This window comes from Chanos chanos, chromosome 1 (assembly GCF_902362185.1).
Source record: "Chanos chanos chromosome 1, fChaCha1.1, whole genome shotgun sequence".
Taxonomy (NCBI): Eukaryota; Metazoa; Chordata; class Actinopteri; order Gonorynchiformes; family Chanidae; genus Chanos; species Chanos chanos.
Genome location: NC_044495.1, coordinates 16,887,358 through 16,910,614, shown reverse-complemented (window position 1 = coordinate 16,910,614; position 23,257 = coordinate 16,887,358). Strand labels below are relative to the sequence as shown.

Sequence of the window (23,257 nt, the reverse complement as noted above, 5' to 3'; positions counted from 1 at the left end):
ACACACGTGACACCCAGCTTTTAATGTTATTTTGTTGGTCTTTATTTTATAATAAAATAAAATAAAAATACACATAACTCATAAATATTCTTGATTTGTAAGGTAACGTTTGTGAATAGTTGACTCTCAGGGCCTGAGCCAGTTCATGCCGCTGCGGATTCGATTATAATCTGGAAGGTGTTCAATCGGCCCTGGAAAAACAAAACAAAAAACTGCATTTTCAAATCTCATTACCAAAAAACTATTCTCACAGTTAACAATGGAACACGCTGTTTTAAGAGTGGGGGTTTATCAGATTGCAATACCATTTGTTCTTATGTTTCTGTCCAAATGAAAACCTATTTATTACTGAAATAACAGTGCTGCTGGTGTGTTTATTTTTTTAAATGAACACAGAGTTGAACCACTGCTTTTTCCTGAGTGAAGTGGGTTGTAGTTATAAAAAAAAAAAAGAAAAATGAATTCTAGTTATAACGTAGCCCAACGCGGCAAAAGAATGAGTACGTACCAACGGCAGCGATTGCAGGAGCTTTGTTATAGATGTACTTTGTACACACCTCCTTGATGGTGTTGGCATCTATGGCCTGTTATTAATGAAGAAAGACAGAGATCTTTGTATATGTGACCAAATACACTCCCAGAAACTAATGTACTGTCAACAATATTTTCTCATCCTTCACAAACCAACCAACAAGCGTTTTACATGTGTTGTCAGTAAAGTAAACAGCTTACTATTTCTTTTCTGAGCCAGTTTCAGTCACTGCTGGTACGGCTATTTTTTTTTTTTCAAGCCAGTTTGACTCAGCTTGGTTCACTGATTTTTGTGTGTGTGTGCATGCATGCGCCAGTTTGACTCACATCTATTCTGGCCTCCAGCTCATGCAGGGGGATCCTGCGGCTGTAACAGAGCATCTGTCTGCCTATGTCCTCACAGATGGGTGTGGAGCCTGCACAGAGAGAGGACACACAGCTTTATATAGGGCAGCACAAACATAACAGACCGACACACACACAAACACTCAGTGTCTGAGAAAGCACTCCAAACACACTGTGAATACTGTATATCACATCGCACTTATTTCCACTGAAAGGTTTGTTATTGTAACAAGGGTATTGTAGTTTTAAGTCTGCACTGACACACCTGATACTAATGATTGACTGTTTGATATAAGTTAATTAGCTGACTCATGTATGTCAGTGCAGGGCTAAGAGAAAAATGTCCAGGGCAGGTGGAACTTTATGGCTGGATTGAAAATCGCTGTTTCAGTGAGCTGGCTGCCATGGAAACAAGATGCCGTTACTGCTGTGCTCTGGAGAGAGCTGGTTCTGTTCCTACCGTCTAGATGAAGCAGCATGTTGGTCTTGAGCAGGTTTTTGGCTCTGGCAACCTCACTCTCAGTCAAACTTGTGCACAGAGACATCCTGAGAAAAGGTCACAGACATGTAGCTCACGTCCTTCACGTTTCATACACATGCGCACCACGCAAGCTTTTCTCAAAGCGTTTAAAGATCAAAGAAAATGCGTCCTCCGTTGGACTCTCACCATTCAAGCTGAGTGAAGTGCATCATCTCCTGGACGGTGCTCGGCTCACACACCATGTAGAGACCCCACAGCCCCGTGTCTGTGTAGCAAGTGTTAAAGGACTGGAAGCTGTGGCACAGGTTCCCCTGACATGCCATCTGTGCGAGCTTACTGGACAGGTTCTGAAAATATCAATCAGAAAGAGAGGTAAGCACCATGAGAAAGAAGCAGTCTTCACCAGGGGGACTCTGTTCAGATTAATATTATGTCAGAGAGGAACGCACCACGCCCCCGCCAAACGAGCGGTCCCAGTTCCCGATGAGTGTGTTGGCGACCATTAATGGGATGGTGTCAGGGTGAGACCAGCCCACTGCCTCCACTGCAATCGCAATGTGTGCCAGTGGCATTTTGTCGTCTCGTACACGGACCTGCACGGTTACATCACGGAAACACGCGGTTCAGAGGCCAAGTCTTAAACGTGCACTCTTATGTGCTATTATGAAATGTCAGTGCATCAGGCCCACAAAAGGGGCCATCCAACATAATGTCTAACTTCAGTGCTGGTTTACCTCACTTCCTGTAAAACTGCACAGTGGCAAAGCTGGCGCCTCCCCCTTGTATCTAGCAGGCAGCTTTCCAAAGTGATACTTAGCCAAGTCAATCAGCTCATTATGGGACACCCCTAAAATGATATTCAAACATCAGCTACCAGAAGGTAAAAAGAAAAACGTCACCAGTTTGACTGAATGTCAGTGAATAGTGTGCATGTTAAGTGGCTGCGGGGTTGTATTTACCTCCAGCTGCTGCCAACACAATTCTCGGACCCTTATAGTGCGTGGTGATGTATTCAACAAGGTCTCCTCTGTTAATAGTTCTGTGTAAAACACACACATATAAAACACATTCAGTTTTCCACAGCAGCAGCTCTCTGTAAAACGCTGCAGTAGACAGCATTTGATCTGACAGAGCAGATGCACAAATCAGTCTTTACTGGAATGATCTTTTGTCTTATCTCTGAATTTAGGATAACTGGAAGCCCTGTATTATTTTGCGTACAGACAGGCTTAACATGTCAGTGATGTGGTACGCTGTTAGGTGGATGAGTATGACCTCAGACTTACTTGATATTCTCAGCTGGTCCGAGGATGGTTCTGCCCAGCGCTGTATTCTGATAAGCTGTGGCATGCAGGTAATCAAACACTACTTCCTGTAGGTTGGTCTCTACCTCCTGCATTTCTCTGAGGATGACCCCTCGCTCACGTTCTATCTCCGCTTCTCCCAGCGTGCTGTTCTGGATAATGTCAGCCAGGATCTCCACAGCTACAGAGACATAGTCATGGTCAGTTCAGTTTAAGTTTAGGTTTCAGTGATTGCACACAGTGAATCACGGTGAGCAGTGAATTTGTCCTCTGCATTTAACCCATCCAACACACCAGTAGTGAACACACACAGCGTCCGTGGAGCATTGGGGTGAAGTGCCTTGCTCAAGGGCACACAGCCGTGGATGTTGGGCCTGGGAATCGGGCCCCGGTTCTCTAACCTTTAGACCACGGCTGCCACCCAGTCCAGTCTCTTTACAGCACAGTCTGTGTCTACCAGGCCTCCCAAACCATAGTTCTCTCTGACTCTAAGGTGGATTTTAATATTTAGTAACGGTTCAAGTCTTGATTAGCTGAGTTAGGTATGTTAAATCAGGACAGGAACAAACAGCACTAGGTGGTTTGTCCAGCACTGTAGTTTAGTTTACATACCTCGAGGCAGGTCCTTGGAGAAGGCTTTGGCATAGTAAACTGTTTGCTCTCTGGATGTGTAGGCATTAAGATGAGCTCCCATGTTTTCAATCTCCAGCTCCAGGTCTAACTGAGAACGTTTCTTTGTACCCTAAAGCAAAAAAAAAAAATCATTAAATTAAATGTCAAGTTTTGATCACGTATTAGAGGAAAATAGACAGACGCATTTATTTTACCACAAGCCTCTATGACAACTTTAGGAATAAGAGAGTCTGCTACACAGTAAAGGTGAATAATTTCTAATAACTCCCAACAGTGATAAAGTCTATAGTAATATAATAACACTTATGGCACCTTGAATGCCATGTGCTCCAAGAAATGCGCAGTGCCGTTATTTCTCTCGTTCTCATAACGGCTTCCGGCATCTATCCACAGTCCGACCTGAAATACATTTAGAACACATACGTTTATGGGGAATATACCCTGTTCCGTTTTAGACAATAGTATAAATCAAGCGGGATCAGTGATTCTACTAGGTCTTGCTGTCCAGAGCTGACCCAGAACTGTTAGAGCCCAGCTTACCGTACAGGTCGACAGCCCCGAGTCCTCAGAGGCTACACGGAGTCCATTTTCCAAAGTGGTTACTTTAGTCTCAGGTACGTTCAAAACCACTTCACTCACGGCTTGTGTTGACCGGTAACGAGCAGACCCGACAACAGACTGCTGATAGAAGTAAACAAACAAGTGCCCAATTAACGTTATGTGACTGTCTGTAAACGACAACACTAACACTACACCAACAGCATTTAGTCTTAACTAAAATATTAATTTTGTCACACCACGATGGATCATTAGGCTGAAATGATGTGTGATCACATAAAACCAACATTATCCCAAGCCAGCTCCGCAAGTTCGCTCATATTCAAAACCAATATCTGATTTTTCCCCGTACTAATGATCAAAATGAGAATATGATCTTATAGGTCCACGGGTTGATGAAAGATCTCTGTTTATTGTCACTTACCCTCGTGATAGCAGGACTTTTTAAAAAGCCCTTCAAAAAATATCTGCTCGCAGCCCCCAACCATCCTACGGACGCCGCCATGCTGTGTAATAATCATATGGTCGAGAGCTGCTATGATGTTACGTCTCAATGGCAGAGCATTATGGGAATAGTACTTCTGGTTTCGTAACTGCCAGAGGAGGGCAGCACTGTGGCAAGTTTGATACGTAGGTTTCTCAGAGTGAAAAGTATTTGACTATTCTACACTGTTCATGTTTTATTTGAAAATTCTAAACATCGCTAGTGTTGCGTGCATGCTATTTATGTAGGAATTTATTCAATAGAAATGAAATTGATTTGTTACTGCAATTTCAAGAAAAACAGCGAAGTAAGATGAATATACTATAAATGTATGTAGTTCTCCTCAGCAGCTCTATTAGGACTGGTAAGAATGTTAAGAATCTGAAACATTCACTTCAACATTTTTCACTGAGATTTTATTACCATGAAACAAAATTCATATTCTTAAAAATTATGAGCATTTGTTAAATAAATATGCAAATACAACACAGTGTGTATGCATGGTATGCTGTATTATACTGACCGAGATCTTGAGCATTTCATGCTAACTGTAACAGGGTGACAAGAGCATGAGCAGTGGCTGACCTTCAGTTAGTTCCAAAAGCATCCACCAAAACAGCAATGCAATCTCTTTTCCTTGGCATCATTTAAAAAAAGAACAGAAGATTAACCCATTGGCTAATGGGAGACTGAAACTGATGAAGTGACTTAGAGAGAGCCCTATGTTATCAGCTGAAATCCTTTTTTGAAAGATGTGGCAGTTTTGACACAATGGTGTTTTAAACTGGTGTTTCATAATTCCAGACTGCTGGCCCCATAGGGCTGCACCGTTTTACTCTTACATTGTGACCAAGGAGTACAACACACCTAATTCAAATAATCAATGAAGTACTGTGGCATTGACGAGCTGAATTTGGTGTTAACGCTAGGCTAGAGCTAAGCAATGCAGACAACTGGGTCAGCAGTACGTGAGCAGTAAAACTCTGGATTACACCATAAACCATATTTATTGTTGAGGGCAAATGGAATGTGCCTCTAATCCCATTTCAGAGATGAAAGTTTATTCCATTTGTGTAGGAGTGTATGTGTGTGCACATAAAACAAGCATGGTGGTTATGACATGGCATTGCAGTTCAGGGAGGACTTTAACACATGAAAACCAAAGCCAGAGGGGTTGAATAGCCACACCAGTGATAATGCTTATTTATAATCAAGACCAAAACGTGTCTTTGCCCACTACAAAAGTGTCTGACGAACACCACAATCCCCCTTTCTCATGAGGTAATTGTGAAGCAGGCAGTACACAGTGCTCTCCAACTGATTGAATCCAACACAAGTCCAAAATGAATTAAAAAAAAATCCTGTAATTTTTGGAAAACGTAGGGATCTGAATTCACTCCATTCAGAAATTTTACAGTCCATGGTTGGCCTGAAATAATCCATCTCAAGAGTCCGGGGGTGTGGGTTGTGTGTGTGCACCACTGCGTGTGCGGAGCTGTGATTGCGCAATATCAGCCAAGGCACTCTGAATCTTCTCCAACAGCAGGTCCCCACGGTACACCACCTCCTCCAGCCGAGCAGCCGCTTCATGATTCTCATCCTCCAGCTGCCTGAGACTGGCCGCCTGAAAGAGAGTGTATTATAACAGCACAATGAATAAAGAAATTGGTGCAAAATGAACCAGTATCAATGAGATGAAACGGGGGAAAGAGAATAAGAGAGTAGAATGTTGTTATCAAAATGGGACTATCCAAATACAATCTGGAAACAGGCAGTAATTTCTTACGGAATTGCAGTATCAATTAGCTACTTCAGAATATTACACCCAAGAGAGAAGAAAATCCTCTGGGGTTGCCTTGGAAGCCATGTAAAGACTACATAAACACATTGTTTGTGCCACCGAGCCAATGTTATAAATAAATTCCAGTCCTGTCTCCATACCTGCAGCGCAGCAGTGGACTCTTCGCTGGGAAGAGAATCTATGAGTACGTCCACATCTTTTGCTGTTCTTGCAATCAGTGCTGCAAAGAGCTGCGCATACTCTGGAGCAGAACCAATAGAGCCGTTGGGGAGAGAAAAGTATATATAATGAAACTTATTAAGCTGTCCTGCTAGTGACGGTACGCGTGTACGACTTCTATACAGATGGTATGGTGATTCGCCGACTGAAGTTCTCTTCTCCTTGTGGGAGATTTTTAACATGACTGTGAATTGGTTATGTTACTCACCTTCAGTCGGGTTGGATGGCTGATCTTTGTTTATTGCTGTCTGAATATTGCTGAACGATGCGGGAGGCGCGCATTGTTGTAGCACTCCAATAGCATTACAGAACTGATCTGCGAGCTGGTTAAAACGGACATAAAAGCGTTAAAAGAATGGAGACATCTGTTAATACAAAACTACTCATTTGTATACATTAATATGGTGAAATCGTCTTATTATTACTTTAGTGCATTTTACTGTGTCTCTCGTATTAACTAGTAGTTTCAACTCCGGGCGTCCTGCTCTCTAACGCTCAGTAAGACGTTCAACAGACTCTACTTTTAAGAGGTTTTCCTGAAAATACATGCCTTTAACCGTATTATATAAAAGATGTGTTACGGGAATAATAGACAATGTAACACAAATTCACTCTTTACCAAACAATAAAAACCGATTCTATTCTTACAGAATTGACAGCATCTTGTAGTTGAGTCAGTCTATCCGCCATTTTTTTCCGTTGGACGTCGGTGTGAATCAGCATACTGCCACCAACTGGGCTGGCATGCAATTTACAGACAAAATTACCTAAAAAGTGGCACAAATTACGTGCACTATAAATCCTGCAGTAGACCTAATCCTCAAAAACGTGGTTAGATATTTATGTGTGATATAAAGATAGTTAACTACCTTCTTTACTGCGATGACTACTCAAACGACATCATTTCAATCTTACGTTTGAGATTTATTCTCCATAAACTGTAAATCTGTGTATGAGGGTAACAAAAGTAGTATAAAGTATGAAGTATAAAATGAAGTTAATATTTCCTTTCCTGATTTTAACAGACCATGACCCCACCAAAATCATTAACCCCAATCAGTGGTTGTCAAGATTTTATTTTATCTTCTCAAACAATGAAACCCTCAGAATTCGTTCGCCCGCTATTTCAACAGACTCTTCCCCAATGCGTTGACAGGTTTGCGCATGCGCACACTCTTCACTCCAGAGTTGCAATTTTGTGTAGCTGCCGTGTTTGTGTCAATTAACTTAAAACGCCACTCTCTCAAGTCTGTGTGGCATACAATTTTATGTTGGCATGTGGCGCACAATTCGTCGAAAAAATGGAGACCGTGTTTTGACGGAAATTATCACTGTTAGCTAATCAGGTGTCGCAGCTTGGGCCCACAAAATGCCTCAGGTTTGGCGACAATATTTTTTCGTTCTCGTGCTTATTTGCGAAGGACTTGTTCGAGCACAGGAAGAGAGTGAGTTAAATTAAATCTCTTTTTTTGTGTGAATATGAATGACGTAAATCTAATGTAACCGTATGTCGTGCAACCAAAAATATCTAGTAACATTACCGAGTTAGCTATTATGATAAACCACACTTGTTCTGCGTTTGAGTTGGCACGTTAGTGTCGCTAATATTAAGATGAGATTTGCGGCGAGTGCGTAGAGTTTAGTTACCCGATCTTCCTGTCAGGTAAATGTCTGTCTGAGCTGGTTTACTGGTCATTGGCAAAAGCAGGGGAAAATATCGTAAGCTGTTTTTCAGCTTATTATTGCCAACACACTTTCCGCTGTATCTGCCCATAACTTCGCATTAATGGTTTTAGACATATATTTTACCATAATAGCGCATAATTTCACAAGAAAGACTTGCGATGTATTTGCTTGAATAGACCCTCTGGAGGGGAAATGCAGCGATTCTATTATTTCGAGGATCTGATTTGTTGATGGGGATTTCATGGTACAAGGAGTCAACAGTGGGAATAGTAGGACACTAAAAACATGTGCTACTCAAATGTATAACGGATGTCTGAAGATATATAAACATTTTGCAGTATTGGGTAGCTGATACTTGTTAACATATATCGTGACCTTGTTAATATTCTCAGACTTTTCTTAACCAGTACTTTGTAGAGCTGGGGCCTTTCTGTTTCTCAAGGACCAATGCACAGGATTGCTTTGCCTAAAAAAAGAAAACAAAAACAAAACAAAAAAAGATTAGATTACATTTCTCACATGATTAGAGTGACTGATTTGTTTGTGTTTTAAATTTGATTTGGAAAGCTGAAAGTCTGGAAAGAGATGTAGTACTGGGTTGTTCGACTGGTTTATCTTCATCACATGTCTGACATTGGGGAAAAAGGAGGAGCCGTTTAGAGGCTCTAAATCGGACCTTCAACTCAGTCATAGTGTATGCAGCGGATAGTGCACATAAACGAGATAAAGAAGAAATATAGTGGCCTGCCTGCAGCCACCGTAAACATAACACTCAAATTAACTTGGACAACTACATTACATTATAGTTCCATTCAAGTTAGTGTGTTACTGTTGTTTGTAGCTCTGTATCACCAGTGACACAAAAGCCATGAAGACAAGATCCCAGACAGAAGAGGGCTGAGTGGAATGTGAAAATGTTAACGCTTAGAGAAAAGAGTAAAGGTTTTGCTCTGCTCAGAAGAGCCGACCTCAGGTTTCACAGGAAGAACAGTTTTGTGTAATCTCTCTCACACCCCTGAGTTGCTTTGGGGTGAAGCTAAAGGTCACTGAATGACTGAAAGCAACAGAACTCAAGCAGAAAAAGATAGGCCGGTGAAGAGCAATATCCAGAAAGCCCTCTAATCTGTTTGGTTTTAGTTCCATCACATTGCACATTGTTTTAACATGAACAAAAGTGAGTTGAATCTTAGGTCAGCAGGGAAAATACACAACATCTCTTATATTGTTTTTTTGGGTTTTTTTTTTTGATTGAGGCTATTACTTGATGCAGGATTTCTCAGGTTGCCAAATAACTAAAGCCAACAGTTGAGACTGTTCAGAGGGATTGTTTCCTGCATTGTTATGATTGGTTCAGATATCTAGCCAGCTGAGAAGTCCTGCTTTATGGTTAATGCTCACACCATTATGATTTTGTCAAATGTGAAAAATAAAGTCCTTAAAGGTTCGGAGGTTGTTGTTAAGCTTAGAAAGGCCAGCTGCAAGGAGAAGATGGTAAGATTGTTCATTTATTTACAAGAGGAAGTCAGGGATGTTACTTAAAACCGCTCTCATCGAGGGAAACCACTACTGCGTCTCACATATCTTTGAAATGCTCTCTGTAACGAATCTCTTAAATGCGTGAATTTGTGGGAGTGCTGTTTGTTTCTGACAGAGCTGTTTCCCAGGGTGGATTGTGCTAACATGTTCTAAGCATTATTGGTCTATTTTCCTCATTTTGTTTCAATTTGGACTGTTCAGTTACGTGTAAGGGGGTGCACGGTGGCATGGTGGGTAATGCTGTTACCTCACAGCAAGAAGGTCCCGGGGTTGACTCCTGGCCGGGCAGCCAGGGTCCTTTCTGTGTGGAGTTTGAATGTTCTCCCCTCCCGCTCTCCTCCGGGAGTTCAGGTTTCCTCCCACAGGCGAATTGGAGATACTAAATTGCCCATAGGAATCTCCTTCCTGTGGCAGACACCTCAATGGAGCATAAGTTAGCACATGCCACCTCTGACACATTTGAATGCAATCACTTCCATAGCACTAGTTGGATTCCCCTTAGTCACTCAGTGACCACTGGAGTACCACTTATCCTGGTGCTTCTCATGGGCCCCCCTTACACTGTTTTAAAGATATGACAGAGAGACACCGTGAGGTTTATCTCTGCTCAGGTGTTACCTTACAGTGTGTTCAGACATTGTGGAAGTTAAAATCGTTGATGGTTTTAGGAACTGGCGTGTACTTCTCTAAAAGAGAGCTGCCTGCAACAGCACCTTCAAACCACTGGAGAGCTCATTCAGAATACATTTTCCATGGAAGGGTGGTGGCGGCGTGTGCCGATGATTAATCTTTTTTTTTTTTTTTTTTTGCTACTGCAACAATGCTGCCTATATTGTTGTAATTTTGTTTTTTGTTTGTGTGTGTGCGTGCGTGCATGCGCGTACATGTGTGTGCATGCGTGTGTGTACGTATGGAAACTTCTGTAAGACTAAGGGTTGTGAGTATGTTTGTAGAGGATAACTCTTGTATGAGGGTAACATGTGTGAGTGTGTGCAGTTATGCTCTAAATATACATCTATAAATGATTGAGTCTCTCTTTTGTGGTTCTCCTGCTAGGCATCAACTGACAACGCATTGTTGTGTCGACACTAATGTAAAAGTCAATACGAGAATGGAGTTACACATTCAGACCTGAATGGCCCTTTTTTATTTGAACGAATTAGAGTACAATTTGATTTGTACAGCACTTTTCCATTATTCATTTTCACAGAGGTACTTAACAGACTGCTCAGCAGAAAACCAGACAGAGCATTTTTTCTCATTCATTAGAAGTAGAAGTGCAGGCCATAAGATTTTTCTCATTCATTAGAAGTGCAGGCCATAAGCTGTGTGAGGAGTTCAGTCTGCTGCTCCATGCTGCTTTAGGAGGAAGGACTCTAAAACTCTGCAGTAATCACAAGCTCTTATCACATTTTCTCTACGAATGCTGCTCCAGATTCCTCAGAATGAGTGAGTCTGTATGTGGATGAGTATGTGTGATTGTGTGTGTGTGAATTCTGCACATTCCTGCTTGCAACCATGGATCATTTCACCTCAGGGGCTAAAGTCTCATGCACACCCACAGACTGGACAGGACCGATAAATTCTCAAATAAACTAAGGCCCAACTTAAACCTGACTTGATCACACGTGCGAGCGCATTGCTGTGCTGCTGTATGGTTTTTATACGTCTAAACGAAAACCAACTGTGAGCAAATTCTCACAGAATCACGCAGGAGGCCAAAGCCCCCGGCAGAGAAGGATGTTGGTATTTGTCTCAGATTAACCCTCAAGGGTGCTGTAAACAGTTATAAGCTGAACAGAAACTTTGACCCCTCAGTATCTTTTACGACCTAGCTATTAATGCAAGAGGCTCTCCATTTTGAAATGTGTTTGCACACTTTGATTTCGACAGATTTTGTCTTTCTTTGTCCCTAAAACCTGATAAGCACGGCGGTATGGTGATGCCTGGTATGGTGGAATAGCTTCACTTAGTGCTGAATCTTTTTTTTTGTTTTGAAGAAATTGATTTCCCAAGTAGTTTGGCTCCGTCTGGGGTTTATCTTGTAACCCTTTTGTCCCCCTGTGACATCAGCACGATGAACACGGCAGAGTGAGCTGAGATGTGATAAGAGAATGAGTGCAGTATGAGTGAAGATGGAGGTTTTTCCTAATCTGAGTCAGACAGAGAGTTTCCTCTCAGAAGAACCGCGGTAGGTGCTCCAAACCCCAGCTCTGAGACCTTCTCACCATTTCCTGTGCTGAAGCATATCACCAGTCATCGTGTCCTAAATAGTGGTGTGATTCTTCTCTGAACTTTTATGAGAATATTTGAAGAAAACCAACACAGATGTAATGGTTTCTGTCATTAAACGAATTCAGTTTATACATTTCCTTAGGAACTTTCAGACTTAATGTTGAAACAAGTAGTGATTTGACCAACACTTCTCCATCGTTTCGTTGCTCAATATTCTTTTTTGTGATTATGCTTTTTATTAGTATTTCCAGTGAGGCATGTACAAACATAGTTAAATGCAACAACAACAACAAGAAAATATATAGACAAGATCAAATAAAATAAGAGACAGAAAAGGAGAAAATAAACGGGGGCAATTAAAAAAAAAAACTACAAATCTTAGTAAGGACAGCACAATGGTACTTCAGTAATTTTAACAGCACAGAGTATTTCTACTAGATAAACAAAGTCCCTTCCATGCATGAACTGTGGATAAACTAGCTTTATTCAATCTGGCGGTAGTCTCACCTAACAGTGATGTTAAGCAAGGATCTAATCCAAAAACATTTCAGGTTTGTGTCTGGCTTGAACCACAGCTGAAGTATTGCTTGCGAATGCCAGACGTTTTTCACGTAGGGAAAGTTCCAGTTAAGACTCATCATTCAATAAACAAAGACAAGGGCAAAGCATAAGAATGGTACCAATAAACTTGGACATCATTTGAATGACATACTTCCAGACTGTCGCTGTGGTGGGACAATCCCAGAACCAGTGCCAGTGGAGTTATGGCATAGAGTGCAGTGTGGGCTCTGGGAGATCTTCATTTTGGAACGTCTGTATGGTGTTGTGTAGGCTCGATGGATTATCTTGTAATGGATTAACCGATGTGCTAGACATTTCAATGTCAAGTGTAAATTTGACCGTGTATTTCCCCAGTCTGGCTGGACTAGTCGTTCATATTAATAAGAATTTTTTTTTTTTTTATGTGAAACTCTGTAGAATGTATTTACCCATGTTGGTTTATTTGAGCAGAGTTTTAATTGTAGTTGTATTTTAAATTTAAGGACAATTCTGAAGCTCTCAGCGTATTCAGATTACACTGCAAACTGTCTAATCTTAGCTGTCTAACTTTAGATAGTTTACAGTTAGTTGAAGTCAATTAAAGTCATTTTTTAATATACATTTGTGTTATTTTTCTGTAATTCTTATATATACTTGTATCTGTATCTGTTTCTCTCAGATCGTGTGGTGTTTTCTCTGGGAACCTTCCAAAATGTAAGCATTCCTGAAAACGGGACTGTGCAGGCTGTGGTGTCCAGAATTCCCGCCGAAGTTTCCTTTATAATACTACAGTTCCACACGCAACACCGCAATGCTACACTCAGTTATTCAACGGTGAGAGATGTTACACAAACACACACATTCACAGTTACTCACTCAACACTGCAATGCCTCGCTGTCTTACTCAAGGCCAATCCACAGTAGACAAACACATACATACACACACATGGTACCTTACTCAGCACAGCAGTTATGCACCGTCTTACTCAACAGCAGGAGACGTTAGATGTGTGAACACGCACACACACACACTCAACACCACAGTGCTGTGCTGACTTGCTTAAAGGTAAGAGATGTTACACGTAGACAGTGACACACTTAATACTGGGATGGTTCTCTTGTCCCATACCACATAGGTCTTCACTTGCATTCAGATATTCTTTGTGGATGAAATGAACCCGTTTATATATATATAAAAAAAATAAAATCTTTGAAGGGTATGGGATATGTTGTCAGTGACACAGAGGTTTCAGCTAGTCTAAGTCATGCTGTCTAGTAATGAATACCACACACGTTTACAGCCGTCCTTGACCCAGTTAGCCTTCAGCTGGGATTTACACCCTTTTCTGTCCTTTATAGTAGCTCACTGTCTTTGGTCTTTCTCTAATGTGAAGCCTTGGACATTGTTTTTAGGACACCCATGCATTCACATGCTCTCATTCACCCACCCACACACTCCCTCTCTGACACGTACTTTTTTCACACTTTCTTCTCTTGTGGTCAGAGGCCTATAGTCTAGTGACTACTAAAAGGGAAACTGAGTCATGTTGCGCAATAAATCACAGGAAGGTGTGTATCTATGTTTCACTAGGATTCAACTCGGTTAGAATCACTTATGCAGAATACGTACATGAATTATTGGGACGAAAAGTTGCTAAGCCATGAAATGGAAAAAAATGTAATGGGTTTAGCACATAAAAAGAGAACTGAACTCTGCTGTCAACACATGTTCTCTGACTCTAATGTGGATGTTGCAGTTAAACAGCCCAAAGCCGTTGCTAAACAACCTGATAAAACACTCTGTGGACTTGCCTAAACTCGTTATAGTTGCGTGGGGTCCTTAATTTGCTCTTGTTGTCAGCGTAACTAAAGCAGCGAGCTAGCTTGTGTTCAATTAAATCCACGGGTTTGTATTGTGTCTGTGGACTATAGAATTATAAGAAAACCACAGTGTCATTTGTCTTAAAACTGGTTATGTATTTTCCTAGACTTGTCTAACACTGTGTGTAAAATAGCCCCAGATAATCTTTTTTTTTTTTTTTTTGCCCTAGAAACAGTGGGAATGTGTTAAGTGTGAAGTTAAAGAGTCTCTCAGCTGATGCACTAGTGGACTTATCCCCAGGCAGGACCATGAGACTTGGCTGAATCTGTCATGTGGGGCCTGAAACTGACTGCATGCCAGCCTGTGTGTGTGTGCTTAAGTGAGCAATGTGGTGTATGCGTGTGATTACAGTATTAAACAGAGTGCTGTGCGTGTGTGTTTGCGTTTTGTGTTGAGTGTATATTGTATTTTAATGGATGGATGTGTGTTGTTGTAGGAACCCTCGTTTGGTGAGTCAGTGTCTGGTGTGGATACAGGGCTTATCTCCCCGCTCAGGCCCACTCAGACAGATCTCTCCTGGTTCCTCACATCATCTGATGGAGACACTCTGACAGGCACTGGAGTCATCCTACCCTACACGGGCAGTGGTACTGAATCTCTACTCTCATGCACACCCACTAATGTCTTAACTGCTTGTCAGTGGCTCACCCGATGCCTTTAGAGACCATTCACAAAGAAAGGAAACACTACATTGAATGTTAACCCAGTGTTGTTTTCTTTTTGCCATGGTAAAAATGGGGTAGCTGTTAGCTTGTTATGTGTTATGTTGTGTGTGTGTACAGATCCAGTTCCTGGGGCCTGTAATCTGGAGTTTCCTCTGGACATCGATCCAAATATCTACTTGCGATACAATCTGTATGAGACGATTATCACCTTTGCTCCAGCAAATATAGGATATGCACGGTACTGACTTTTAACACTCAGACTTACGTCGCATGAACTTGTTTCACTGTTTTCTTCTCATTTTGGCCAGAGACCCAGTGACCACATGACCACTTAAGCCTTGATCTGTCTGTTCCTCAGAGGGTCCACTCCGCCTCCCTGTGATGTAAGCACTGGTTCCAGTTCACGGTGGCGACTGGTGTATGATATTTACCAGTATTTCCTGCCTGAGAACGACCTGTCGGTGCAAAGTCTTGTCAGTGGCTTACAGAGAGTGGCCAACGTGCAGAACACAGTGGGAAATGGGAGAAAGGTGGGCAGAATAGACATTGTAAACTTTTCTCCTGCTTGTATGTATTTAAAAAAAAAAACTGGTGTCTTTTTTTTCACCTATTTGCCATCAACTAATCACCTCTCTCTCTTTCTTACACTAGCTGATGACGTTGTCATCCAACGATAAAACAGCATTGTCGTTTAACTCCATCCCAGGCCAGGGTGTGATTTACACAGTGGTTGTGAGAGATCCAGTGCTAAACACATCAGCCTCTTATGTGCCTGTCCACACCTACGCATGCAGTTTCACTTCCACCCTGGATGGTTGCTCCACCTTAGGTCAGTGGAATTGCACTGGAATCTTGTCTTTTCTGTTCTCTCACATATTCTGGTGCTGGTCTTAGGGTTTTTCCTTTTTTAATTTGAAATTCAACTATGTGGAATAAAAGATATGATTCTGAAAGCAGCGTGTCTTTAACTTTCGGGTTCTTTGGAAAGTCCGGGTGGCTGCGTGACTTAGCACAGCCTCTTCTCTTTGTTCTCTTTTAGGGAAAATATCTACCAAAATATTTTTCACTCTTACTGGTATTGCTGGACTTTTTGTGTGTTTCTTTGGCCACCGTTTCTTCAAATGTGGTGAGTCCAAGTGCTTTTTAATTTAACATTTTCAATTTGACTGTATTACCATTTTAAGACTAAAATAAATTCTCATGTACAGTCAAGTAAAAATAGCTGACATTACTATGTGAGCAGAGAGCAAAGAGTAACTGCTGACCCTCTCACAGTATAAATATGTCATTCCCACATGTGTCCTATTTATTTACGGTCTGGGAACAAGACCTAAGATATGTCAAGGCAAAAGAAATACATACACATGGTCAGTGAGAGTGAGTGGGTCACAAGTGTCCCTGACTAACGCTGTCTGTCTTGAGCCCGACCAGGACAGCTAGGATTTACTGAAAACTTAAATTGTAAAAACGATCAAATCAACTGTTCACATGAGGAACTTTCAGATTCTACTGTAGCACGAGATTCACTGAATTGTTGTTTCAAATTGATCTGAAGCAGAGACCTGTATCGTATCTCTACCATGATCTAGGCTGAATTGTGGAGTCTGTACTAAATGTTTGAAAGGTCGTTCTCTCTCATCGAAGACTGTTGTGTGATGGACTCACTGTGAACTACGTTAACATTTCCTTTAAATCAGATGTCATACTGGAGCTGCACCCTTTGGAAAAATAAATAGTTGCATTTGACATGGCCATTCTGACTTCATGGTGTGACTCTCTGTCTTTCTTTCGTCCTCAGAATTGTTTTGCATGGGTTTTGCATTTGGAGCGTTCTTCTTTTTTGTCCTCATCACCAGGACCACTACTCTGAACTATGACAGTAAGTCCCTCACAGCATCCCTTCCTCACGCCACACATGGACGCATAGCGTTACATTTCTCAAAGTGAGAACTTGGTCTAAGATTGACGTGATTTCTTTAGTTAAATAGTCCCTCTGAAGTATATTCATTTACCTCTATCCAAGAGCCTGTCTCTTAGTTCTCCATACAGTATTAAACAGATATTTCCACATGCTTTATAAGAGATCTGCTGTTTTCACTAGTCACGCTGCGGCATTTAAAAATGCTTTGCTTTTGTGTTTTCATTTCGAAATGAAATTAGTTTCACTAACTGGTTTTGCATACTCTAAATCACATTAGCCGTCATGGGTTTTCCACTGTCCCCTCGAGACCTTCAAACGAGCTACTGTATATGAATGTCCTAATCATCCTCAGTTTTCATCAGAGCTGGTGTCTGTCATGCCAGTGGCTCTAACTAGTGTGGCTGCACTGTTTTACACACCAGTGTGACACACAGATTTATGCTCTATCTGTTTGAGCAGTCAGGATTCATTATAAAACATGACTAAATCTGTGGTACTACAAAAGACACAGACAAAACATACAGATGATTTTATTTACCAAAACTCAATGGTCAGGCATGATCTATAAGTGCCCTTATGGGTTTGGTCGAGAGGTCTGCTGGTGGTAAATGGGCAGCGAGACATTTTTAAAGAGGATTAAGGCTTAATCGATCAGCTGTGGTCGTAGCACCAGTTTGCCCAGTCGTACATGAATCCGGAGACAGAGAAACAGCCATACATATACACATACACTTGCCTGTCAAACTTGAAGTAACCTTTCTGAATTTTAGACTGATTTATAAGACAACCGAATGTTGCAGAAAACTGGTTTGTATCATTGCATTTGGACACATCTCTGACTCCTCCTCTCTGCAGTTCGACTGGTGTTGACAGCGGTTATGGGCGTGGTCGGAGGCGTGTTGCTGGTGATGAGCTGGTGGAGGTTTGGCTCAGTAATGGCCTGTGTCATAGTGGTTGGACTGATCCTTGGCTTCCTCCTGTCCTCCATTGTCTTCTTCACACCACTTGGTAAGAAAACTCTCACTGACGTCACACAGTGTAACTACATACATTTTCAGACATTTCGCTGCCCAGACATTCAGACATCAAACTGCCCAGAAGGCTACAGTTGCACAAATGAAATGCTATATATGCATAAATGAAATGCTGCAGCAGTCTTTTGCAGACATTGAGTAAACATAGGTGATCTAGTTTTCTCCTCAGAGAATATGTGGGAAACAGCCGTCTTAGGGGCCATTAGACATTTTTTGCACAAAAATCTCATAGCAAAACTCTAATGCTTCATAAAGAAAATAGCGAGATTAAATACCTTCTAACTATATTTTGTTACATGTAGAACTGAACTATCTCTGTGTCTGTCTGATTAGTTTTTACTTAGTGAAATTTACCAGTTAAGCTTAACCTGGTGTTATATAAACACTTTGGTTGTTCTGTTATGTACACTCACCAGCAAAAATGCAATTATAAATATTTATAAATTGGAAAAACTAAGTAGCTGGAACAATACAGATGTTAATGGATACGAAATACATTTGAAATCCAGTCTGTGTGATTGTACAGGGAAATGAACAGAGGCAGTGGTTGACTGTGTGTGACTGTGAGATGCCCTGTGTAATGACCTGGTTTTGTCTGAGCCACATCAGAATGTCGAGTCCTTTTCCTGCTCTACAGTTTACAGTACAGTAATCATATTAGTGAAAAATTCTTTTTAATACGCTTAGTTAAATTAAGGCTTTTTTACCGGGTAACCCTCTCTGCCTGGTGCTGCTATGTCCATTTGAACTCTCTTGACTCCTGCCGTGGAGCAGATCTGCAGTATAACACTGAGCACCGTCCCCGTGTTGAGTGAATGTAATGTGTTCAGTTTAACCATGCCCGTGAGCGAGGAGAATTCAGGATTGCGTTACACGTCTGTCACAACGCTCCAGTCACTTGACCCGTCTCACTGATTAACCACAAACACACACATGAGATGGAAGATGATTTTCTCCTGAGGGGGTAAAAGAAGACTTAATGGTAGATAAAAATGCCTAAATGCTGAATGATCCTCTGTCTTTTCCCAGGTGACCTGTCTGTGTTCCGTGACGATATCGTGTTCTGGGTAACATTCACCTGCATCATGCTCTTTGTTCCCCTGTTCTTCATTCGCTGGCCCAGAGAGGTACATTAAGACTCCATGTCTGTACAAAGGAATTTTTATAGTTATCTATAGTTATCTGCGCAGTGTTTCACCGCAGTATTCAGCAAGCATGAGTTAGAGATGCAAATGGTCTCATAAAATGGGAATTGCAGTAATTAATTGTGACATGTTATAACCACTTTGTAAGAGTGTAATATTTGATGTACTGCTATGTTTTCATTTGATAATGAGTGTACTAAAAAGGACCAGTGACCAGTGGTTTTGGTTTACTGCCTGTCTGTGGTCTGTGTTGACTGTCTATAGTTTATGAGCTCTCTGTGTGTGTGTGTGTGTGTGTGTTGAGCAGGGTAATATAACCACATGTGGGGTGGTGGGGGCATACACTGTGGTGTTGGCAGTGAATGCATACACCTATACCAGCCTGTCATACATCACGTTGGACGTTCTCAAACGCTTTCTCAACGACAACTTCAGTCGAGCTTTCATTGCTGTACCCCTGCAAGACATTGGTGAGTCTCACAGCCCAAAAGAACACATCTGTTCTCCTACAATGACTCTTACATTACATCAGTTTTAGACACTAAACTCTTGTGTATAGCTGCTACTAAAGAAATATTGCAATACTTTTAGTATCGTACGAGTTTCACTGCTGATCCATTTTCTTATTGGTTGAATGTGTTTAAAGGAAGAATTAGATCAGCTCGACTAATTCAGCATTTAATTTAATTTCCAGCATTGTGAGCAGACATTGTCTTATTCCTATCTTGAAAATTGTCTCCAAGTCAACAAATCAATACCTTGTTCTTTGGCTGTAATATCTTTATGTACACAGTTGGTAGTACATTATTTATTACAAGTCTGTTTGTATTTGTAATTTTTGCCAACCACGTTGTGACAGAACTATCAAACCTCTGGAAAATTAGGTCCCCATTATGGATTATAACTAAATTGTGAGTAATGTAACTTCTGACTAACCTAAACAAAGCATTTAAAATATGTGTGTGTGTGTGTGTTCTCTGCGTGTAGATTTCATCATGATTACGGTGTGGGTGGTTCTGGGAGTCTCTGGCATCATACTGCAGCTGTTCCGAGAGAGGAGCCGACCGTTTTTCCCACCTAGTCCGTATGTGATGTGGCGTCAGGAGAGGGAGCGAAGGAAAACGAACGTTTTGGACCCGAGCCATCACACGCCGTCCTTCCCATCACGTCTGCTGGCTCGTGTACATCAGCTCACACACCGCAGAGAGCCTGCTGGGGAACGCACCCCGCTCCTCCTTTAGCCCTGAACCTGTGACTGATGACAGGGGGAGGAGGCTCCAACGACTGTGTCTGAGCCCCTCCGAGTGCATACTAAGACACTTCCTTATGCTGCCCTCTGCTGTTCAGGCAGAGGCACTGCAGTCTCAGGGATGAGGCTGTTTGTGAAGTGGGATGTATAGACAGCATTCAGTGGGATTTTAACACACGCTCTCTTGCAGACGTTGCATTGACTCAGGATGTGTTTATATAATGTATGGGATAGAATGTGTGTGTGTATGTGTATGAGTGAAAACGCGTGCTGTTTTAAACTGTGTTTAGTGTGTGGCACAGTATAACTACATTGTGTCTGTTAACACCATTCCTCATAGACTGACTGCCGCAGTGACTAATCACAAACTCAGGTCAGAGGTCACGTCTGCCTGATTCTGAGGAGGTCCAGGGTTGGGATTATTGGTCACTTCATTGTCCTGTGCTCTGTGTCTGTGTCCAGGGTGCCATGCAGTCAGTACAATGGGACATCGACACAACTTCACTGTGTGTGACCGAGCCTGTGTCAGCTCATTCTGAATGACTGCTGCAGTAACACTGATAGTGATTCTGATCCCTGTGCATGTGAATCAGTGTGGGGAGTTCAGTGATTCTCTGAACTGCTCTGTGTGACAAAGGTCATTTGAGATCATTGTCTCAACACTGCTGGTAGCCACTGAATCAGACTGACTCTGAGGAGATCATGAAAACAAAGTGCTTAGGAACCCTTTTTAAATTTCTTAAATTTCTACTCTTTTGTCCAAAATGATAGCCTTTCATATTTTAAAATGAATTTTGGATTCCATTCTTACCAAACTACAATTCATTCTGATACGATTTGATATTATGACTTTTTATACATCTATGTCCCTGTTGTGGTATCTCTGTTTGTGAACATGATTCTTTTCCTTGTGCCATATTTTCGTCACCATAGAGATGTTTTAAGATAATTCTAGAAGAGTCATTTTACTGTAATTCTGAATCATTGTTTTAGCTCCTGTCACAGTACATGTCCTACTAAGCCTGAGACTGGCTCATTAGAAAGAGGAAAAGTGTTGACGGATGGATTCTTTTTACATTTAAGTGCCCCCTTTGCCAAAATATAACGTTCAGCTTCAGTGTTCAGTGAAAAGGCCGAGAGTTCTCAGAGAAAGCTTCTAACCCTCTTAACGTCCAGTCTTGTAAATTATTGGTCTCCTACAGCTGCTCACTAAATGTTAATATGGATATTGAATCATGTTTTGGTGGCATTACTAAATATTAGGTGGGTTAATCACAAGATGTGTAGTGTTAAAATGAGAAGTTTGGTGGTTAGTTGATTCCAGACCCACTCAGAAGAGCAGACTGAATGACAGGTTGACATTTGCTTAGTGTTACAGCCTAGAATATGAATGCAGAATTCCCTCAGGTGACTGTAGTCATGTGATGTGATGCATGTTCTTGGTATTACTGATTCTGGCTGAAATTGTCTCAAATGTTCTCGGTTGTTTGGGGGATACTTGGACAGGAACTTTGATGGTTGCTTGACTGGTTTAACTGGATTATCGTAAAAAATGCTCTCACGCTTTAATGGCTTCCTTATGTTTGACCAAGTCGTTTGATCTTTTTTTTTTTTGTTTTGTTTTTTTTAATAATAACCAGTTGGTAGTCTGTAAGTAATTAGTGCAGTTTCTCATCTTATCCAGATGTTTAGCACAGCTTGCAGAGACTGCTTGTTGAAAAAGCTTTTGGCATGGAAATGAGGCACTTTAGGAAATACCACTGTTTTTGTCACTGAGATTGTATATTTTTGCTGCTGAAATTTGCACATCCAGGTGTTTCTGGAAACTATTTAAAGCTAAATAAAATTTGAGTGCCATTAATTCCCTCTAATGAAAACTGAGATGCACTAGAATACAAATTAGATTGCCATTTACCATGTTTACTGTGCTCTTGTTATATGGAGAATGCTGTTTTTGTTGTGTGTACAGGCATAATCTGAGGAACAGGGATACTTTGAGAGTGGACCATTAACGTGTATATGTGTCAGTGTATTTCATATGCAGGGTAGATGATTTTTGGAGGACAGCAGAGAGTGAGTTTGTATAGAATAGGGTACATGTGTGACTAGAGGCTTGAACTGGATGCTGCTGTAGTTTACCAGGCTCCAATGAAGAAGTTCTATCCCAAAGCCCTATACAAGTACTCTATGAGCTTTAGCACTCAACACAATAATGAACACTGAAGGACAATACCAGCAATTATTAGAAATGTATTACATTAAATGACTTCTTGTATCACAGCCTTCCTTTAATCCTTTTGAGTATAAACATCATTTGTGTTTGAGAGAATGTGCCTCTTCCCTGTCATATCAAACCACATCAGTGGACCTTGTTGCCTTTTTTTTTAGACATTGTCTTAAATGAATAACATCATGGCTTCAGTAAGAGTAAACTGTGGACGACTCTTTTGTACCCTCTGAATTCTCTAACTGATAAATTACGGTGCCGACTTTTCATCCCTCAGGGGGTTTTCATGAGACCCACTGCAATGTGTGGCTCATAGTAAACACAGGGAACACACACATTTGTGTTTCTGTGAAAGAAAAACCTCTCATCTACCAATTTTAGTTAATTTTAAGATTTCTGTTTCAAACAGTAGAATATTAACTGCCACCAACTTGAACTGATATTTTGCCTTTAGAATTTAACATTATTTTGATGATGGTATATAACCAGTGTCTTTCATGTTTTAGCAGAGGTTTGACTTCAAACTGATGATGTTGTAATAAATAAAATTGTAAATGTTGAGTAAGAACACAGTTCAGTGGGGTTTTTTTCTTTGCTGTCCAGTATGAGCAGATCCTCCCAAACAATGCAGTGACAGTTTCATATTTTATTTGGTTTCCACAGCACACTTAGTTGATCATTTTATCATCCTCCTTGGTAAATTTAAAAACTGTCAGTATCACTGGCTGTGATAAAAGTCAAACTTCTACATCAGTAGAGCTTCTTCTGTGATAATACACCC

General features: G+C 41.2%; 3 protein-coding genes across 3 annotated transcripts; 1 reads left to right on the top strand and 2 right to left on the bottom strand.

The window, feature by feature from the left end:
• Positions 1 to 49: 49 nt before the first annotated feature.
• Positions 50 to 4,357, bottom strand: pmpcb (peptidase, mitochondrial processing subunit beta). Its single transcript, XM_030776079.1, has 13 exons — positions 4,277 to 4,357; positions 3,835 to 3,972; positions 3,607 to 3,693; positions 3,274 to 3,403; positions 2,644 to 2,842; positions 2,317 to 2,396; positions 2,092 to 2,204; positions 1,807 to 1,950; positions 1,544 to 1,704; positions 1,337 to 1,422; positions 859 to 947; positions 509 to 584; positions 50 to 191 (listed from the first exon to the last, which is right to left on the bottom strand). Exons 1-13 carry the CDS (start codon positions 4,355 to 4,357, stop codon positions 127 to 129), a joined length of 1,449 nt encoding a protein of 482 aa, XP_030631939.1. The 3' UTR covers positions 50 to 126.
• Positions 4,358 to 4,874: 517 nt separating this feature from the next.
• Positions 4,875 to 7,046, bottom strand: med21 (mediator complex subunit 21). Its single transcript, XM_030783375.1, has 4 exons — positions 7,005 to 7,046; positions 6,565 to 6,679; positions 6,278 to 6,378; positions 4,875 to 5,960 (listed from the first exon to the last, which is right to left on the bottom strand). The coding sequence occupies exons 1-4, from the start codon at positions 7,044 to 7,046 to the stop codon at positions 5,781 to 5,783; spliced, it is 438 nt and encodes a 145-aa protein (XP_030639235.1). The 3' UTR covers positions 4,875 to 5,780.
• A 515-nt stretch (positions 7,047 to 7,561) lies between these two features.
• On the top strand, positions 7,562 to 22,676 carry tm7sf3 (transmembrane 7 superfamily member 3). The gene is made up of 12 exons (XM_030782219.1): positions 7,562 to 7,801; positions 13,033 to 13,187; positions 14,672 to 14,822; positions 15,018 to 15,138; positions 15,259 to 15,430; positions 15,552 to 15,729; positions 15,940 to 16,026; positions 16,699 to 16,779; positions 17,677 to 17,829; positions 18,885 to 18,982; positions 19,308 to 19,470; positions 19,988 to 22,676. The coding sequence occupies exons 1-12, from the start codon at positions 7,726 to 7,728 to the stop codon at positions 20,239 to 20,241; spliced, it is 1,689 nt and encodes a 562-aa protein (XP_030638079.1). The 5' UTR covers positions 7,562 to 7,725; the 3' UTR covers positions 20,242 to 22,676.
• Positions 22,677 to 23,257: the final 581 nt, after the last annotated feature.

What these genes read in the sequence shown, in the direction of transcription:
- pmpcb (XM_030776079.1), bottom strand. Translation starts at nt 4,357, where the DNA reads ATGGCGGCGTCCGTAGGATGGTTGGGGGCTGCGAGCAGATATTTTTTG. An exon ending in CTCCAAGGACCTGCCTCGAG is followed by an intron (nt 2,843 to 3,273) that starts GTATGTAAACTA and finishes ATGTCTCTGTAG; the next exon opens with CTGTGGAGATCCTGGCTGAC. An exon ending in AGCTGGAGGCCAGAATAGAT is followed by an intron (nt 585 to 858) that starts GTGAGTCAAACT and finishes CATTAATAACAG; the next exon opens with GCCATAGATGCCAACACCAT.
- med21 (XM_030783375.1), bottom strand. Translation starts at nt 7,046, where the DNA reads ATGGCGGATAGACTGACTCAACTACAAGATGCTGTCAATTCT. An exon ending in GCCATCCAACCCGACTGAAG is followed by an intron (nt 6,379 to 6,564) that starts GTGAGTAACATA and finishes GTTCTGCTCCAG; the next exon opens with AGTATGCGCAGCTCTTTGCA. An exon ending in AGTCCACTGCTGCGCTGCAG is followed by an intron (nt 5,961 to 6,277) that starts GTATGGAGACAG and finishes ACTCTCTTTCAG; the next exon opens with GCGGCCAGTCTCAGGCAGCT.
- tm7sf3 (XM_030782219.1), top strand. Translation starts at nt 7,726, where the DNA reads ATGCCTCAGGTTTGGCGACAATATTTTTTCGTTCTCGTGCTTATTTGC. An exon ending in CACTACTCTGAACTATGACA is followed by an intron (nt 16,780 to 17,676) that starts GTAAGTCCCTCA and finishes TCCTCTCTGCAG; the next exon opens with TTCGACTGGTGTTGACAGCG. An exon ending in TGTCTTCTTCACACCACTTG is followed by an intron (nt 17,830 to 18,884) that starts GTAAGAAAACTC and finishes GTCTTTTCCCAG; the next exon opens with GTGACCTGTCTGTGTTCCGT.